At 41.6% G+C, this 18,527-nt stretch overlaps 1 protein-coding gene across 4 annotated transcripts in view; it reads left to right on the top strand.

Annotated features, from left to right (window-relative positions):
* MSRB3 (methionine sulfoxide reductase B3) overlaps window positions 1-18,527 on the top strand; it is a 79,383-nt gene that overhangs the window by 12,272 nt on the left and 48,584 nt on the right. For 3 of the 4 annotated variants that reach the window (XM_058804747.1, XM_058804744.1, XM_058804746.1), the window contains exon 2: window positions 9,876-10,002. In XM_058804747.1, coding sequence (XP_058660730.1) covers window positions 9,927-10,002 — 76 coding nt within the window. In that variant the 5' untranslated portion in view covers window positions 9,876-9,926. Of the gene's footprint in view, window positions 1-9,875; window positions 10,003-14,010; window positions 14,083-18,527 lie in introns of all 4 variants that reach the window. The other variant, XM_058804745.1, reaches the window with a different exon arrangement.

The following is an 18,527-nucleotide window of genomic DNA, read 5'->3' as shown; positions in this document are numbered from 1 at the left end:
ATCATTAAACTGGAGGGCAAAACTATGTCTGGAATCACAACTCTTCTGGCGTTGTTGTGTTCAGGGACTTAATCTCCTTCAGTGCACTAGTAAGTGTCATTTGTACATTTCCTTACAGTGCCTCATTAAATACAGTCACCAATGTACGTGGTTGGTGATTTTTGAGAATTCGGCTTCTCTGCGCAGCAGGAGTGGCAGCTCCCCTTCCACCTCCTGCAGCCCATGTGTGTGCGTGTGCGTGTGTGTATGTGTGTGTGCGTGTGTGTATGTGTGCGTGTGTGTGTGTATGTGTGTGTGTGTGTGTGTATGTGTGCGTGTGTGTGTGTATGTGTGCGTGTGTGTGTATGTGTGCGTGTGTGTGTATGTGTGCGTGTGTGTGTGTGCGCGCACACGTTTGTGTGTGCGTGTGTGTGTGTGTGCATGTGTGCGTGTGCCACGCAGGTTGGGAGCACACTCAGCAGACGAACAAACCCCTGCAGGGCTGGTTTGCGCACATCTGGCTGCGGGACGAGGGAGACCCTGCTTTTTTCAAAAGAGGGTACTGTTCTCTTGTGTTGGTCTGAAATCCGCTTAAGTCATACCAGCTAGCTGGAGGCTTTCTCTTTGCTTCATTTATGAGATATTCTACCTAAGAGAAACTGCTCTTGTCATGTATCTATTGTGTATTGTTACCCCGGCAAAAAATCTTTGTAAGGCAAGGAAAAAGTCTGCTCAGTTACAGAGTAATGTGTAACCCAATTTAAAAGAATGCTGATTCCAAATGTTGTATTTGTTAGTCTTCAAAATTAGTCTTTCTTTTTCAATTGAAAAGTAAAAGCTAGTACAAAGGTGTTTCAGAAAAGTAGAATAGAAATTTCTGTAGAAGGGCTTCTGTTCATTGCTGTAAAAGGAAGCTGTATTTAACATGATGCATGGGATTTGTCCCAAATTAAAAATAGAATAGAAAGTTTGTTATCTCTGCTGTATTAGTAAGCCTGACAATGCAAATAATGGTGGAGAGGGAGACATACCTAATCAAACCATCCTGATAACAGAAATGGATTTCATGTCTTCAAGTGCTAGGGTACCCCTTGCATAGTTCTATTCACAGCAGTACCCAGAAATTTTTAATTTTTTTTTCTTTTGGTATTGAGAATTAATCCTTTATAGGTGCGCAACACAAAATGCTTTTGGGCTTGCCAGTAGGAATTGTTCAATTAAAAGGTTATTTCCAGAACACTTGTATCTCATCATCTGAAGACCAGAAGCAATTAAATCTTTACCACTGTGCTGGAGAGGACTGCCTGGAATAGAAAAAATGAGAAATTTTTCAAGATGTTGGAAGGATCATGACTCTCAGAAAAGACCCATTTAAGAATAGTTTACGACTGTTGTAGTTATAAACTCACTGCCATAAAAGGAATGTGCTGTATGTTGGCAGGCTACCAAGTCCGGGAAAATGGAAGTGCAGCTCAGCCCTATTTCAGTGCATCAGATCTGGGAGGAGCAGGAGTGGAGGGGAATCCCAATTGACCTATATTTACTTTCCTTTGGGAAGTATTGCCAGTTATAACTATTGGGAAACAATCTGCAAATGACAGATGTATAAGCACTTGCAAGACTGAGAGACTCACTGGTTTCTGCCCTTAGCCAAGAATTCTTTCATCCCAGGCTTGGGGACTCCTTGTTTGTCTTGTTTCTTCCCTTCCTTGGGGTTGCTGCTTTTTTGTGCCTCTTTGCAGTTTCACTTTTCCCATTTCATCTGTTGTTCACAAGGCCTGTGCTGTCTTGTCTCTACATTAATGAAATCTCCTTCCATTTTACTACCCTCCCTAAGGACCAAGTGAGAGTCTCTTGCAAGGACCTTCTTCTGTATTACTAAAGCAGAAACAATTGCCTCCCTCCTGCGCTTGTACTCAGTGTAGCATGGACGTCCTCCACATCCCCACAGACCACATCCCTTGGTTGTTTGGATGAGATCAGTATCAGTGTTCTGCTGTGTGTAAATATTAGTGGTAAAATAAGAAGAAATCAAGCCCACAGTTTTCTTGTCCAGGGAGCCAGTTGCTGAACAGGGAGGCATTAATATGTCTTTCCTCTTGTTGCTTTTTTGGAGGGTACAGACTTCAAAAATTCATTTGTTTTGATTATCTTCTCACTTCTCAGGCTTTTTAAATTTGGTCCATGGACACATCCTGGAGCTTTAGTCACCCCAGCCTCGTTGTTGCAGAGCTGTTTTTTTGCTAGGGGGAGAGGGGGAACTGCAGTGGCTGTGCAGTGGCCAGTTCAGCATACAGTGTTGAACTGCAGTGGCCAGTTCAGCATACAGAAAGGTTATTCCTGTGAGAGACAGTAAGCTTCCCATTTTAGGCGGCTGTTATTAGAGAGAATGTTAGCTCAATTTGGTAATTAGGGGAAAATTAAATATACATCTTTGTTTTCTGCTCAGATGTAGTGTTTTTCTTTTATAAGTATAAATAATTTTTCTATTCTGGAGAACCACTCTAATACAAATGGAAAGATATGGTGCCTCCTCACATCGCATATCTTTTTGTCAGCAGTTGGAACCAGTGAGATTATGCTGAATTGTGTGCAGAGATTTCAGAATCTGGTTTGCTTTTCAAGATTTTTCATTATTATTTTATTGGAAAGATAATAATTTTAAGCTGTATGATAACCCAAAATCTGTTGTGGGAATCTCATCTCTCTTACATGGAGGACTGAAGTCTGGGTAATCAAGCTCAGACTAAAGGCAGAACTCCTAAAAATATCTCTGATTCACCTCAGTAGGAACCTTTATGCAACCTAAGGATAAAGGATGGAGGGCATCAGTCCATACAGCAGTGCCTGTCAATTGTGTATCACAGAGTGGGACTCAGTGTGAGCAAATGAGCATTTCTGCTTATTCTTCTTTTCTGCTTCCCTCTGTTTTATGTCTGATCTCAACCTTTAGACTTTTCTTCTTCCTTCCCTACTCCCACTGAACAAAAGCTGCTGAAGGATCCCAGCTAGAATATGCAAAGGATACCTCAGGAATGTCGATAGACTGGACTGGATAACCCCATTTCACAGGAGAAGGAGGACTGGCCAGTGGGCACCGTGAGGAAGCTGAGGAAGCCGTGGGACTGGGGAGGGCCCTGTGCACCCCTCGAGCTTGAGCAGCCCTGGTGTGTGCCATGCTTATTGTGCCCAGGCAGGCGTCTGCCACCTCCAGCCCTGCTGGCTCTGCTGCAGTTCATGGCATGAAACACTGAATAGCCTCCACAGTTAGGGACTTGTCTGGTGGCTTTGCAAATTATCATTCCTATAAGTAAGGCTCATTAAACACCTGGATCTGACAGTATCCTAAAGCATATGTGGGGCAAACTGGTACTTGAAAATGTCTTATGTGTGTTTTGCAGGAAGGCTTTTAGGTTGGAGTTTCAGTTGCTCTGGGAAGGGTTTAAGAACAAAATCCAGTATAAGAGAATATGTAAAATTCAAGAAAACAAAATGGTTTTGAACTTCACTGTTTAGGCTCCTTTCTAATGACAGTACTAACTTCAGGTTTGAACCTTGACATTTCCTGACATTCCATTCAAATATTACAAGGTGTGACAGTAGTTACCTCTTTTATCAGGGCACAATGTAAACTTCCTAAAAGTAGACAGGATTGCCATTTGGTTTATACATTCCAGCACAAGCAGCTAAGGGGAACATGCTTTAACTGAGAGTCTTAAAAGTGAAGTGGGAATTCAGGTCTAATACTTCAGATTTCTGTGGCTGTAATTGAGAAGCTAACATTGTATAGGGGGAATATATGCCGACAAGCATGCAAGCTATATGGTACAGTCCTTCTGTAGACCTGTAAAGTTAATGCAATTAATTTCATTTAGAATGCTTTATTCCTCTTCAGTAAGTCTTTGAGAAGCTTAAATTTATAATTGCCTTTATCATTATCCTAGCTGTTAATGATTAAAGTATTTTATTCTCATCAGACAGTGAGCTTTTGCAAGGTATTTTAATAGCAAATAACAAATCACAAACCTTTGAAGACACCTAGTTTATATTATCAATAGATATACAAGCACATGAAAATCCAGAGCCTAAAATCTCTTTTTAAAAGTAAATTTCATAGAATCACAGAATGGTTTGGTTGGAAGGGGCCTTAAAGATAATCTGGTTCCAAAACCCCTGTTGTGGGCAGGGATACCTTCCACTAGACCAGGCTGTTCAGAGCTCTATTTATCCTGGCCTTGGCTTACAGGGATGGGACATTTACCACTTCTCTGGGCAACCTCCTCCAGTGTCTCACTACTCTCATAGTGAATAATTTCTTCATAATATCTTATCTAAATTATCACTTTCCAGGCTTTTGTCAATTACTACTTTTTGCCAAATGCTTCAAATACAGTACGGTGCATTGAAACATGCAGTTGTCTGAAAATATAATTATAAAGCACAAATGCATATTCACAGGATGTGTGGTTTTTTGAGGGCTGAAGGCTGCCTCCTCATGGTTCTCTCAGGATGTTGGAAGCCCAGGTATGTAAGTGTGAAAATACCTTGTGCACTGAAAGGGTGCTAGTTTCAGGATTAGACATCTTGGATTGGAGTGGGAACTGGAACTCTTCCCTCCTTCTTTCACTGATAAATAACCAGCAGTCATCAGGCCCCTGCTGAAAAATTTTCCTGTACTCCAGTCTCCTGCCAGAGCTGGCAGCTTCACAGTGGTTTATTAAACATCTCTTACAAACTATTCAACATTGCCTTTGTCTGCACCATAGCATACACCATGTCAAACCTGCAAACAGGAAAGTCCTTTAAAGCCACCAAGTGCAGTGCAGAGAGCAGGAAAGGCCAAGGTCTTTGGCGTTAGCACAGAATGTGTAAAGGAAAAATGACTAGGGAGTAAATAATTGTTTAGACACAGAAAGACATGATCCACTCAAACACTTGCTCATGTGGTTCTCTCTTCATGCTGCACCTTTTGTTTCTGCAGTTCCTGAGGGTTGATCTGTCCTGTCTGCTGACTCTGACTGGTAGCAGCTTTAGGTGAGCAAAAGCCAAATTAAAAAAAAATAAATATCCAAGTGTTAAAACTGAAATAAACATATATACAAAATAATCCACTAAGTTTTGTCAGGGAAACATTTGGTTATAGTTTGCTTTGTGTCAAAATAAATAAGTAAACCCTTTGCAAAACAACTGTTCAAAGTTATTGCTGGACTGAAAAAAATTTTACAAAACAAATACTGATAAGAATTAAACTGTTAATTTAACACTTGAGTACTGTAGACTCCCAGGCCTTTACTTCTTTCTAACTTCTAGTTGTTTGGCTTTCTTCAGTGTGGCAGTTTTTTTGCTCTATGCTTTTTCCAGTGACATAGGAATTCCTGACAAGAGCCTGGGAGCCTGGCTGACTAGTGTGTGCCTATCTCTTAATTGTTTCCTGCCCTCCAAATGAGGCTTGGGGCTGGGGGAAGGGAAATTGGAAAAAGGTAGAAACCTCACACTACTAAGGTCTTATTATTGGGGCAAGGAAAAAAAACCCTGATCCTTCCCTTAAGAATTTGTGGATGTTTTTTTAATTTACTTGTAAAGAGCTAAAACGTCATGTTTTTTCTTGTGAGAGCTGGGATTCTCATGTAATTTTAGGAATTCTGGATCTGAGTTGTCAGGAATAACACTGAATATGGAAAAATTTAAACCAGTAGTGTTATGAGCTCCAGAGACCCTTGATGTTTCCCCTACTGCTCTTAAAAACAAGATGTGGTAATATCAGAATTTAACCTCTCAAGTTGTCCTTCACCCAAAGAAATTTTTCTAGTTGCAGACAGAGGTTGAAAAAACATAACCTGAGTACATACAAAGTTCTTAATTTCCGAAGGACAAATTTGACAGACCACCTACGCTACTTTATAGCTAATAATTTCAGGGTGAAACTTATGTTTTCTGAATGTCCACAATGGACAGTATAGAAGCTCTTGAAAGCTGGTAGTTCCTTAATATTTGCCAACATTAGGCTCCTGAGAGGAAGGCTTCCCTGGAATTAAAATGCATATCCTAGAAAACTGCTTCTGAAACCCAGCTAATGCCATAGTTACTGCTGTATTTGTACTATCTGTACTTACAAGATTTGCAAGTTATTGCTGAGCATGGTGTCCATCTTATGAGAGCCAAACAGATGGAAGATCCACGTTGTACTCTGTTAAAGAGTTAAGTGCAGTGAAGGAGCTCCAAGGGGTCTGATGACACCCAGGGAGAACTGTGGAGGAGCCAACAGTGTCCTGGGTGTTGCAGGACAGCAGCGTGTGTTTATAAAAAAAGGGCAATCCACCAAAATAAACCCAAACAGTGATGTATGAAAGCATCACCCCCTTCCCTGAATTGTGAGTTCTACTCTGACCTCTTCATGTAGCATCTGTCCTTACAGGAGACTGGCACACTGCAGTACTGCAATAAAGACATGTGGTTGGTGAGTCTGTGTGGTGGAAGTGCAGTGCTGTAGTACTCACTGTGGCTCAGGCATGTGACAGCTGTGTTAGCATTGCTGTCCCCAGGCCACCTGGCCCCTGGCAAGGCGGGGTGCTGTGCCAGTACAGATGGGGTCCCTGGGGCTCAGGCAGGTACCTCCAGCACCAGCATGGGAGCTTTGCTTAACCTATGGAGGGCCAGGCATGTATAGCATGGGAGTTTAAACCACCAGCCATCTATTCCCAGGATGGTGCTTTCACAGAATCTTTTAGGTTGGAAAAAACCTCTGAGATCATTGAGTCCAGCCTTTGACCGAGCACTACCTTGTCAACTAGACCATGACACCTCCTTGGGCAGACTGTTCCAATGTCTGATCACTTTTTCTGTGAAGAAATTATTCTTAATGCTCCACTAAACCTTCCCTGATGTAACTTAAGACTATGTCCTGTCATCCTACTGTTGGTTGCCTGAGAGAAGAGGCTGACCATCACCTGGCTACAACCTTCTTTCAGGTAATTAGAGAGACTGATAACATCACTCCTGAGCTCCTCTTCTCCAGGTTAACCAACCCCAGCTTCCTCAGCCACTCCTCATCAGACTTGTGCTCCAGACACATCACCAATGACATTGCCTTCCTCTGGACTTCTTCCTATGTTTGTCATGCTCTGGCTGTTCCTCTTAAGTAAATCAGAGACATGAACACGGCACTTGAACATGCTAAAGGCTATGGCCAAGTTTGCATGTGCCACAGAAAGATCAGAGGGAAGATATGAACCTGTCACAATGTTACTGTTGTTCTCCCTAAATCTGTTCTCTGTTCCCGTGGAATTGGCAGGTGGGGTGAAGCACGTCCAAACCAAACGCGTTAATTGCAATGAGTTTGACTTTGTACTTCTCTTTACTGATTCATCACAAGCCGTTCTTATGGGGTCTGGAAGCTTCCTGCAGCAGGGTTTGTGTGCATGCAGTACCTGGCACCAGGAGATCTCCTCCCACTGGAACTACTGGGCATTGCTATAATGTAAGAGTAAGTAGAAATAGCAATCAAAGCATCAGCAATAAAAGAATAAATTAGATTAACTCCAATAAAGTACTTCCATGGATGCTCAGTGATATTTTACTGGGCTCCCAGGACTTGCATGTCCTCCAAGTCTATGAGTATGTGAGAGTAAATATTAACATTTTGGTGAACACTGACATAATTTCAGTGTTTCAAAAAAAGTTTCAAAAGGCCAGAATATTTTATAATTCTTGTGAATTTCAAATAATTTCCTTTGAGCTGTTTACAGTTGAAGGAGGGAGGGCGGAGGAGGAGGAGGAGGGCAGGGAGGCAGTGTCCGTCTGGGCTGTCAGTGCAGCGCCTCGCAGGAGTGTGCTGGGCAGCGGCCGCCAGGCGGCGCCACCGGCGCGGGCCGCTGCGGGCTGCCCGCCGACAGGGGGCGCTCGATACCGCTGCTGCCGGAGCGCGGCACGGGCCTCAGCCCGGCTGAGGGACAGCGCTGGCTGCGGGACAGCGCCGGCTGCGGGACAGTGCCGGCTGAGGGTTAGTGCCGGCTGAAGGACAGTGCCAGCTGAAGGACAGTGCCACCTGAGGGACAGTGCTGGCTGCGGAACATTGACGGCTGCGGGACAGTGCCGGCTGAGGGTTAGTGCCGGCTGAAGGACAGTGCCAGCTGAAGGACAGTGCCACCTGAGGGACACTGACGGCTGCGGGACAGCGCCGGCTGAGGGACACTGCCCACTGCGGGACAGTGCCGGCTGCGGGATAGAGCCAGCTGAGGGACAGTGCCGGCTGAGGGACACTGCCCACTGCGGGACAGTGCCGGCTGAGGGACACTGCCCACTGCGGGACAGTGACGGCTGCGGGACAGCGCCGGCTGAGGGACACTGCCGGCTGTGGGGCAAGGGCGGAGTTGCGGCGGGGCTGCGCGCAGCCCTGTGGTCTCCTGGCGGTCTGCTCCGGAGGAATCTGCGCTAGTTTTCACGCGGCTCCGCTGCCGCTATGGCAGGGACGTGTTTGTGTGTGTGATGGCGCTCACGGGGCTGCTGCCCCAGTGCCCCTCCGCCGTCAGGCAGCACGGAAGTGTCGGGGGTCTCGCAGTGAGTTTGGTTTGGGTACGACCGAATTGAGGCCGGGTGTGTGAGATGCGCTCCAGACCGGTTTGGTGATGGGTACGGCTGGGGGCTGGGTCCTTGTTATAATCGTGGAATTATCACAGAACGGTTTGGGCTTTAAAGGCCCCCTGATCCAACGCCCAGCAATGGGCAGGGACAACTTCAACTACACCTCAGAGTTGCTCAGTCGCGTCCAGCCTGACACTGAATGCTGTCAGGGATAGGGTGTCTGCACCTTTTGGGGTGTTCTATAAGTGTCCTTCCTCTGAGAGTCTTTTTCCTCAGGACGAGGCCGTGGCCAGTTTGAGCCCCGCTGGCACAGCCGCTGCTATGGGCCATGGCTGGACTCACCCCGCAGCTCCCGCAGCTGAAAGAGTGAGCCTGAGAGGAGGCTGGGAGACCTGCCCTGCTGCTCCGCAGCTCCTAAGGGCCTGATCCTGCTTCCACGAGAGTCCCAGAGAGTTTCTGTACCGACTTTGGCTGGGGATTGGCTCCAGTCCTACATCACATAATCTTCTGAAGTGAGCTGTGGCTGTGCATGGCTGGGCTAAAAGGCATCTGCATTTCCTCTTTCCCATTGTGGGGTGAATGGAACAATTAGTATTTGTGCATTAAACCCTTCTGAAATAAAATCTCATGACTGCCATCTCTCTGTTTGCTATATTTGAACTGGCTGGAGGATTGTTTAAATATATCTCATGGACAGTTTACAACATGAATTATTTCCTGCCTTTGAAAAGCCATGGTTTTAAGATATCTGGCAAGTTTATTACAATGAAATGTCACATTCTTCAAACAAGTCATCAAAAGAACAATTTTTAGCAAAGACTAGTTTCCAGCATTCACCATTCAGAAATGTTGCGGAGTGTGATCTTGGTTTAAATAAAATAAATAGAAAAAGACTGCATTTGATCTTCCCAGCATTCCTGGGTGTTCCATGCAGGATTCCTACTATCTAGCTGATGTTCTAAGGGTTTTTTTCCCTTAGTACCCCTGCACCTGTGACCAGGCTACTACCCCAAGTTGCTCTCGGTTGGGTATTTAAGGCAGCTGTTGTGAATGCCCCCTATAAAAATGTCCAGGCCCTCTCACTTTGTAGCATATAAAATGGTTACACTGAAGACTGTGTAATATGTCTCAAAATGTTGGGGGGTGGGGTAGCAAGAATGGGTTAAATGCACTTTAAAAAGTACATTTAGAATTGTGGTCCCATGTGGTAGTCATATAAAATTTTAAGTATTGTTTTTTTCTGTGAATGAAAACATTTTTGGTGTTTTAATTTGTTCTCATCTTTTTTTTTTTCTTTTTTTTTCTTCCCTACTCAGCTCTTGCCCCTGTTCTTTGCCTCTGGTTTTGTTGGTGAGGATATCACAGTGATGTCTGCATTCAACCTGCTGCATTTGGTGACAAAGAGCCAGCCAGTGGCCCTGCGAGCCTGTGGGCTTCCCTCAGGTTGAATGGGTGCTGCTTGTTGTGTCATGCATAATAAAGGCCCTTGTAGGAAGGGGTGTCTCTGCTGCAGGAAACAATGTGCTATGGGCTGTTCTGTTTAAATTTTCCTTTGAAGTAGAAGTTTCTTTGCACTTTTTTCTTTTTTTGTAAAAGTCTCTGAGTTGACTGAGCAATTTTATATCCGAGATTGTAAAAATCTTGGAAATGCTGACTTCCTTGTCAAAATACAGTCTCTTAAATTTTGTATTATTTTCCTCATTCTTGGCAAAATATGTGTCATTAAACTGAAAATATTTTACTTAATGCCATTCCTAATTTTAAAAGATAATATCTAAAAGAATTTCACATGTTGATTGCTATTAAATCATTGCTATTAAATCATACTTAAAAGTATTTTCCAAAATATTTAGCAGTACACTATAGTTATACTCCATGTGTTTATTTTCACATTTTTATTATAAATCAAGTATGTTATACTGAAAATCATGTACAAAAAGCGTGCAGAATTTAAAACTTAATTCTTTCATTCCTCTGGCAGCACATTCCTTAATTACATGACACTTGTCTACATAACTAAATGGAAACATGCAATTTAATGCCCACATGCAGCTGCACTTTTCATGTAAGGCCCAGGTTTGACCATTCAGTCTGGGAAGGGTGCTATAAGAGCCCATCTCCATGAACTGATTTTATCATGAAAACCTTGAACCTAAGTATTTTGTGTTTCACTTAAAAGGCAACAGTCTGTAATGTCAGTGTAAAAATGTCAGTATACAGGGTTATGTGGGAGAAAATAGAAGCTGTGCTGAGTTAATTTTGAACATTACTAGAAATTTTCTTGCTGCCCAAATAAAAAAGATACAGTCCTGGCTGATCTGTGTTAGGCCTCGAAGATGGGCCAGCTTGGGTGTTTGTGCTACACTCACAACTGGTTCATAAGAGTGCAGAATGTTACAAGCAGTTTCTCCCAGACCTGGACTTAGCAAGCATATGGAGGTGATGTTTTAAAGATTTTTTTTCAGTGATAAGACATCAGTTTTCAAGCTGATGGATTTTCCTAAAGCTTATTAGACTTTATTTGAACTAAATCTGAGTCCAATTTTTGCAGCATTTATGTTCCATTTCCCCCACATGTGCGCAAAACTCCCATTAACCTTGATAGGAACTGAAAACACATATTGAGGAAGAGAGAATAACCCACATTGTGTCAGCTTGACCTTGGTTTCCTGTTATATTTGCTCCTGAGCCAGATTTAAAATCCTAAAAATATAGGGTAAGCAAATTTCCTTAGCCCTCATTATGCACCTTTTGATGTGTGCTCATATTGCTGTTGTCTCCCTGAACATGGGGACACTCAATCTTCTGGCCATTTTGTTTCCACTCTGAAAAGGAGATGTGCAAGCTGATCAGCTAGAAACACACAGACCCCACAGGAGGTTTTGCTGCTCTGTACCTGCTTCCAAAGCACTGCAGTAGCTGTTTAATCAAGTTGTTTTTCTGTCATAATCCAGTAGTCACATTTTGGAATACAAAGTTAACACTACTGTTTATTCCCATCTCTTAGATCCCTAACTGTGGGACCATTATTAGATTGAGTTCCAATGACTGACTACTTTATAGAGATATATATAGAGAGATATTTATATCTAAGAAGCTCAATTTCACCTGCTAACAGTGGAATAATATACAATCACATATATCACATATTTAAGAGTAATCTAAATTCCCCAGATGCTTAAAAATTAATATAGGCTTGCTTTGCCTTTGGTTTGGGTTTTTTTGCCTGTGGTGTATTTAAGGGGTTGCAAGTAAATGGCATAGCATGTATCCAATAAAACATGGGAAGGAAATGTCAAACCAACATCTGCTGAAATGCCACAATGCCCTGTGACTTTGGCTTCTGAATATACAGAAAACACCCCAAGTTCTCCTGAGTTTTTATAACATAACACTTTGAGCTAGTACTTTTCCCACTGTCCAGTTCTGTGTGAATTGCAGTCCTGTAACCATGCCACCATGCCATATGTCCACCAAGTCTGGGACTGTGTGGAGCTTGGCCACCTTTTAATTCAGTGGCAAATTCAATATGGAACGAGACTTTTTAACCTTCTGGAACCCATGCTCAGAGTAAGGAAGCAAAGTGCCATCAGACCAGTAAACTGGGCTTTCAAACAATGTTTTAAACACTATGCAGTTAAATATTTGCTGGACAAGGACTTGAATGAAAGTATTGTTTCAATTTCTATGCTTGGAATGGTACCTCTATCCTTCCTGTAAGGAACAAAGCAACACAAGGCAATATATAATTTATATTTAATGTATAGTTGTAGATCAGAAACAAGAGGGGTTTTTTTTTCGCATCTCCCTCCCCATTAAATTAATTAAATACTACTGGAATGCATCTTAGAATAGAGATGACCTGTTCCTTCTTTGAGCTACTATTTTGTAAACACTTGTGAGATTCACTTGTACTGGTGTTTTTACTTGTTCTTTTTGTGTTTATATATTAGCACCTGAAGTGTGGATCTGTTCTTCCAAATTGTATTTTTAAAATATTTTTTTTTGTCTGAAGTTAGGGCTAAACGTTTCAATGTGTGCACACCTAGTGCACTGTTTGCTCATAACATTTTTTTAGACAAGATGGCAAGTCTGAGCAGGAGCAGGAGCTCCCAATAGATGGCACTAGGCATTTGCTGTTCTGCACACCCAGGAATATATAAAAAGCTTCCCGTCTAGAAGTCATTCATTCAGAAAGCACACCCTGAGAACTTAGGAACATTTACAAGTATTTTAAGAAAAGCAAGAATACTGAGAAAAAAGCGAAGTCTTTGCCTGTATGCAAACTACCATCGCATTGGTTCAAGGTTTCTTCATTGTCAGTGATGACTGCAGCTCCATTGTGTGACAGAGAAGTGTTGCTCCTTGAGCCCACTTTATTTGAGCTGAATGTTCTGAATTTCTTTGGAAATGTAGGATGCACTCAGTACCTGCCAGGATTTAATTCACAGAAATTAAGTCTTTAAAAAAAACCCACAACAATGCCCACCAAACTTTTAGTATAAAAACTACTTCATCTGCTTTATGCATACTAAGAAGCAACTGATACAAGTACTGATTATGCAGATTCCATGTGCATATGTTTTCTGAAGCAGACCACCAAGCTATAACCTAGAAAGATAACTTATATTGCTTTGCTGTGTCTTTTAATTATTATGGGTTCTCATTTCTTAAAAAGACTCTTTATTTCTTTAACACTTTGAATGTTGTGCTGCTTACATCACATTTTTTGCATGTGATAAATTGGATTTTCCTCTCCTGTAGATCAAAGAAAATTATGGTGCTTGTAAAATTAAGTAAAAGTAATGATGAAAAAATTATAGGGGTAGACTTAGGGTTGGGGTTTTTTCCCATATAATAAAGTCCTAGGTAATATCAAATTGTTGTGTAGTGTTTAATTACTAAAATAACTACTAGTAGGAAACTGTACTTTTCTAGCATTAGATTCAACTGCAATGCATCTGTATGAAGATGGTGTTGGGCATATGGTGTAAGTCTTTATTAAGTAAATATCTGTAGTATGGTTTCTCATTCTTTTACTAAATCTTTGTTAATTCTAAGTTCTAACATAATGTCTTTTCATAAAATTGAAATTAATAGTGAACAAAAAATCACTGGGTCTCACAACTGGATTTTTAGCAGTAATCTGTTAACATAAAGAATTACTTTTAGAAGCAGATCTTGAAAACATTTGCATACATGAATTATTTGTATGCATTTGTTCCTCCTAACTCTCAAACTGCTCATGTCAATGAAATATCTGTGTGCATACTGCTTGCCAGCTATGGCTTTAACAACTGAAAGTCTAGTAAAGACTTTAGTCTTGTGGGTTCAAAGTACAGTAGTTGCTGTCAAACTTTGTGTGACTTGAGTATGACTAAACATTTCATATTGTCTGTTTCTATGTTCAGAGATATAATTTCTATAATGTATATTATAACTTCCCCTTAGTTTTCCGTAATGTGTATCACCAGAGATGTACTACTCCAGAAGTCTGTTCACATGGTCCAAAAGAAAATAAAAGTAAGACTGATATTGTATAGCATAAACCATCCATACACCTATGGTTAAATGCCTGTCAATGTTTTCATTATACATTCATATTTTCTGGAGTTTATGTCTTGAACATAAAAATTTGCTCTGGGTTTAAGTATGCTATACAAGGTCTCAGATGAATGTATTTGTTCCTCAGAACTGGCTGGGGGGCAAAAATTAAAATTCATTTGTATCCAGCTAAATTTTAAAAAATGCAAATATCAATTTGGATCAAAAATAGATTTCTAAATTTAGAACTCAGTCTTACAAATACCCAGTTTACTGCCTTCCAGCAGTTTTGAGGAAGACTGTTGAAAAGAGTAGAAAATATTCACTGTGTGATCTCAATGGTAAATAGCATGTGAAACCATTCATGTATCATTATTATATAAATATCTGTGTATATGTTTGCCTTTTAGTCATATGATAGTAGAACCCTACATTATCATAATAGAGCATAACATTATATTTTTTGGAATGGCTTTAAAATGAGTTTGAAAAAATAGATAAAACTGTCTTAATGGGAGTACATTTGATGTTGTAGTGTGTTTACAAATGTTCCTTTTGTACAATAATATTCAGTCTAGAATGCCTTACTTAATACATTTTAAGACGAAATTTATTAGTAGATATCTCTTTTGGTGTAGTACTCTTAAAAATGTCTAGTACTTGCCAAACCTGGGATCATAAAGAAGACAAGAAACCTTCTGTTACGTTCCTTAGAGTTTGTACTCTTTTTTCCGCTCTTTTTAAATCTTTATTCTGGTGATTTTGTACTCTTCCTCATCTGCTCAGGAGACAGATGGTGCTTGTCCCTGGCCCACCTGGGTGGAGGCTCCTCAATGATTCTTCCACTGAGAAGCACTGGGATGATGAGACATTTCTTGTGCTCCCAGATCATGCACAAAGACAGTCCCTTAATGTGTACCCTGATGGATCTTTTAAAGTTGTTTCCATTCCCTTCCTGCTCTCATAAAGGATCCACCACAAACCATTTCCACCCTTCTTGCAGGAATGTTTTAATTCTGGGAGTTCATAAATTTCCTGTGTTCCATTCCTGAGCCTTCTGCAGCTCAGGCTTAGTGTATTTTCTGCTTAGTTGGGTACGGAAAAGATTAATTTTCAGGGTGTTTCTGGGTTTTAAAGTTTCTCATGAAAAGTTTCTTTTTTTAGTTATTGGAGTGTCTAACAGGAGGACTAAGAAGTCCTTTACGGATTGCCTTCACATTTTCCCCTTCAATTAAAAGAAACTCCTGGCTTTGTCTTTTCTCTGAGGAGCATGTGATGTGAAGGAGAGATGACAGCACACAGAAAGAAAGGAGATTTTCTATATTGCTGAGCTGAGGGAGGACAAGCAAGAAAATGTGCAAGAAGTGAATGTGAGCCCTAAAGCCAGTAAAAGTATGTTGGAAAACAATGGAGGAGATGATCACTTAGGGAATTTATAAGCTTGGAATTTAATGGAACCTTGAATGGGTCCAGAGTGTGGACTGGGAATCAGGCACTAGAGGCTCCAACATTACCATACCTTAGCTGCTAGGTTAACCATAGGTTGCTACAGCACAGATCATGATCTGGGGATAAATGAGTAGAGACAAGGTGTGCCCCACAGAATGCTAAGGAGGGGAAATTGTTCTTAGTTACAAGCTAAATATGTATCTCAGTTTGTGATTTCCTTCAAAAGAAGGTGTGCTGGGTAGGGATGCATGGCTAGGGTACAAAGGTGCCCTCTGCTCTGTCTGGAGAAGAGGTTCTTGTGGAACGGGAGGTGCAGGCAGCCCAGGTCTGGTGCTGGCAGCTTTGTGCACTGTGGGTAAGGACTCCTCATCAATGCTCTGGCCCAGGCCAGGTAGTCCCAAGGACAGCAGAGCAGTGAAAGTTTTCACGAAATCCTCTTAAAGCCCTTTTACAGGGCTTGACCCCATCTTCTCGACTCATAAAGCATGGCTGAATTTTAACTAAATATAAGGAATTCCAGAAGGCCCATTAGGGAACAGAGTTGGCAGTCACAGCCCTTTTTGACTGGTCCTCTACCTTTAGTCCTGAAGCAGATTGAGAGGGAAGTGGGCTACAGTGTTTTCTGTGGTGTCATAGCAGAGAATGAACTGCAGCAGAGTGTCCCAGCAGTTCTTGTCTTCATGCTAGGTATGTCCCTCTGTGCTTGGGGAAGTGGCATGAAAGGCCACAGAGCAGGCAGAGCTTTTGCAAAAGTGTTCCTTACCCTCCACAGCTGAGACAGATCAAGTTTTTCAGGGGGTTAGACTGGGGTGTTATAAAGAATTGGAGGAGAGGAAAGACCTTCCCCCAGCTGTCTCCTTTCCTCCACCCCCAGCCCAAGTACAGATTGAGGCACCTTAAGTCTAGAAATCCAGTGCTCATTTCACAGGCCACACATCACTATTGTGGAGGAAGCAGCAGGAGGATTTAGCAACAGCCTGAATGCCAAAATAAGCTACACACAACTGCTGGAAAATGCTGACTTTTTAATTGTTTCTGCTGCAGGGTTAAACCTTTATTAAAGCTATGTGAATAAACTTATTTTGATGACTTAATGAAATATTATAAATAAAAAAGGTAGCATAAAGCACTCTTACTAAATTCACCTTGATCTCACTGTTAATAAAATGCTTTTCCATATGTTGGGCACTCTTTTATTGATTCTGTCAGAAATCTACTGACCAGATAAAGAGTGCTCAGTGTTTCTGTCTTTCTTGTTTTTAATTTAAACAAATGTAGTGCCAGTGAAAGGTGCTAGGATAATATCAGCAAAACAAAAGTCTCTTTATCTGTTGGGGGCAGAGGAAGAGAAATCCATCATTATAAATATTCCCCCCTCCATGGCTGTACCAATAGATCTTGATCTTTTCTTGCCTGGTTTGCATCCAAGAGTAAGGCAAATAGGTCAGCTGCCCTGTGCACTCTGTCTTTGGCCATCTCAGCAGAAACAATAACAAATGTGGCAGTTTTTAACATAATGAGCTTTTGCTCCACTTAATTGAAGGTTCTTCTATTCACCAGCCTCTGCTGAGCAGCCACATGCTGTTGTTGCTGCAACAGTAGTGAAGATGGCAGCTCAAAAAGCTGCAGAGGAAACTGTCTTCATCTCCACCAGCTAATGCAGGGTAGTGGTGGACTCCTCTCAGTCGTTATAATTTGGAAAGGTTGTGAGACCAAGATTGTGTCTGGTAGTGACATTTATTTCATTGATGTCAGACATGGAAGTAAAGTAGACATGCCTGGAGAGGACAAAAGGAGCTGATTTTCTTTCCCCCTTTCCCACTAAGCAAAACACTTCAGTCTTTTGTTAAATGTTTTTTACATTCACAAGGAGGAGAGGCAGCTTCAGATTTCTTTTCCAGGGAATGACCCTTTGGCTTGCATGGCTGCCTTAGTGTAACTTGCTGCAAGCAGGTTTGCAGACCTGTGGAAACAACAGATGCTGCCTATATGGGCCTGCCTGCTGGGATCCCAGTACCACTTTCTGTGCAGAGAAAACAAGTGCATAGAGATGCATTAGCTGGCAGTCTGGAGGTTTTATTTTTTTTTTTCTTTAATTTTTTTTTATTAAACAAGAGCTGTGCTGATGACCAGATGGGAAAAAAATGTGATAGCTCTGTTACTTGATAGTATGGGAAGTTTGCAAATTTGCAGAGAAGGGGCTTGCCCTTCCCTAGTGACCATCTGACCCTCCTGGTGTTAAGCAAATAATTTTTTTTGAAGACAGTTAGTTTTTGGGTGGTGTTCTTTCAAGATAGAACCTGGAATTTGACCCAAAATTCAAACTACTGTTCTGGTACCTGGCTTTTGGATTTTCAACGCACAATATAGTGGAAATGGTCTTCGCTCCATTACTTCTAATGCTTGCATGAAACTGCAAATGGTATTTCAACAGCAGGTGGGAGTTAGCTACCTACAGCAAGAAAGCAAAGGAACCACGGATCTGTTTTTCAATGTGTAAGACATTTATGGGGGTTTTTTAATGATGAAGTTTGAATTTTCCTTAAACCTGACCTCCAAACATTTCAGAGGAAATTCTGAAACTGAAATTTTAGTTTCTTTTGCAGCATTTATCCTAGTCACCAGCAGGCTAAGGTAATTTGAAATGGCTTGTGAGGGAATTATAAAAAGAACTATCATGTCAAATACAGGTTTTATAAAACTGTGTTTTCCAAATACAAGCCAATAGAACTGTTTGCAATGTAACCGTTCTCAAGAGTTGTTCTTTAAACTAGATGGCAGTTCCTGGCTTGTTTGCAGTGAGAGAACACTGCAACATTCTCCTGAGAAGCTGAAAACTAGAGGCTGCACAGAAGAAATTAAACAGAAATTAAAATATGTGAGAGAGAGTTGTGAGTTTGCCTTTTCTTAATCAGACAGTGAGGCAAAACTGGCAACAAGAGGCATAAACTGTGAAATGAAATCTGAAGTAAAAA

Source organism: Ammospiza caudacuta, chromosome 5 (assembly GCF_027887145.1).
Source record: "Ammospiza caudacuta isolate bAmmCau1 chromosome 5, bAmmCau1.pri, whole genome shotgun sequence".
In the NCBI taxonomy this organism is placed as follows: Eukaryota; Metazoa; Chordata; class Aves; order Passeriformes; family Passerellidae; genus Ammospiza; species Ammospiza caudacuta.
This window is presented reverse-complemented; position numbering and strand designations above follow the sequence as displayed.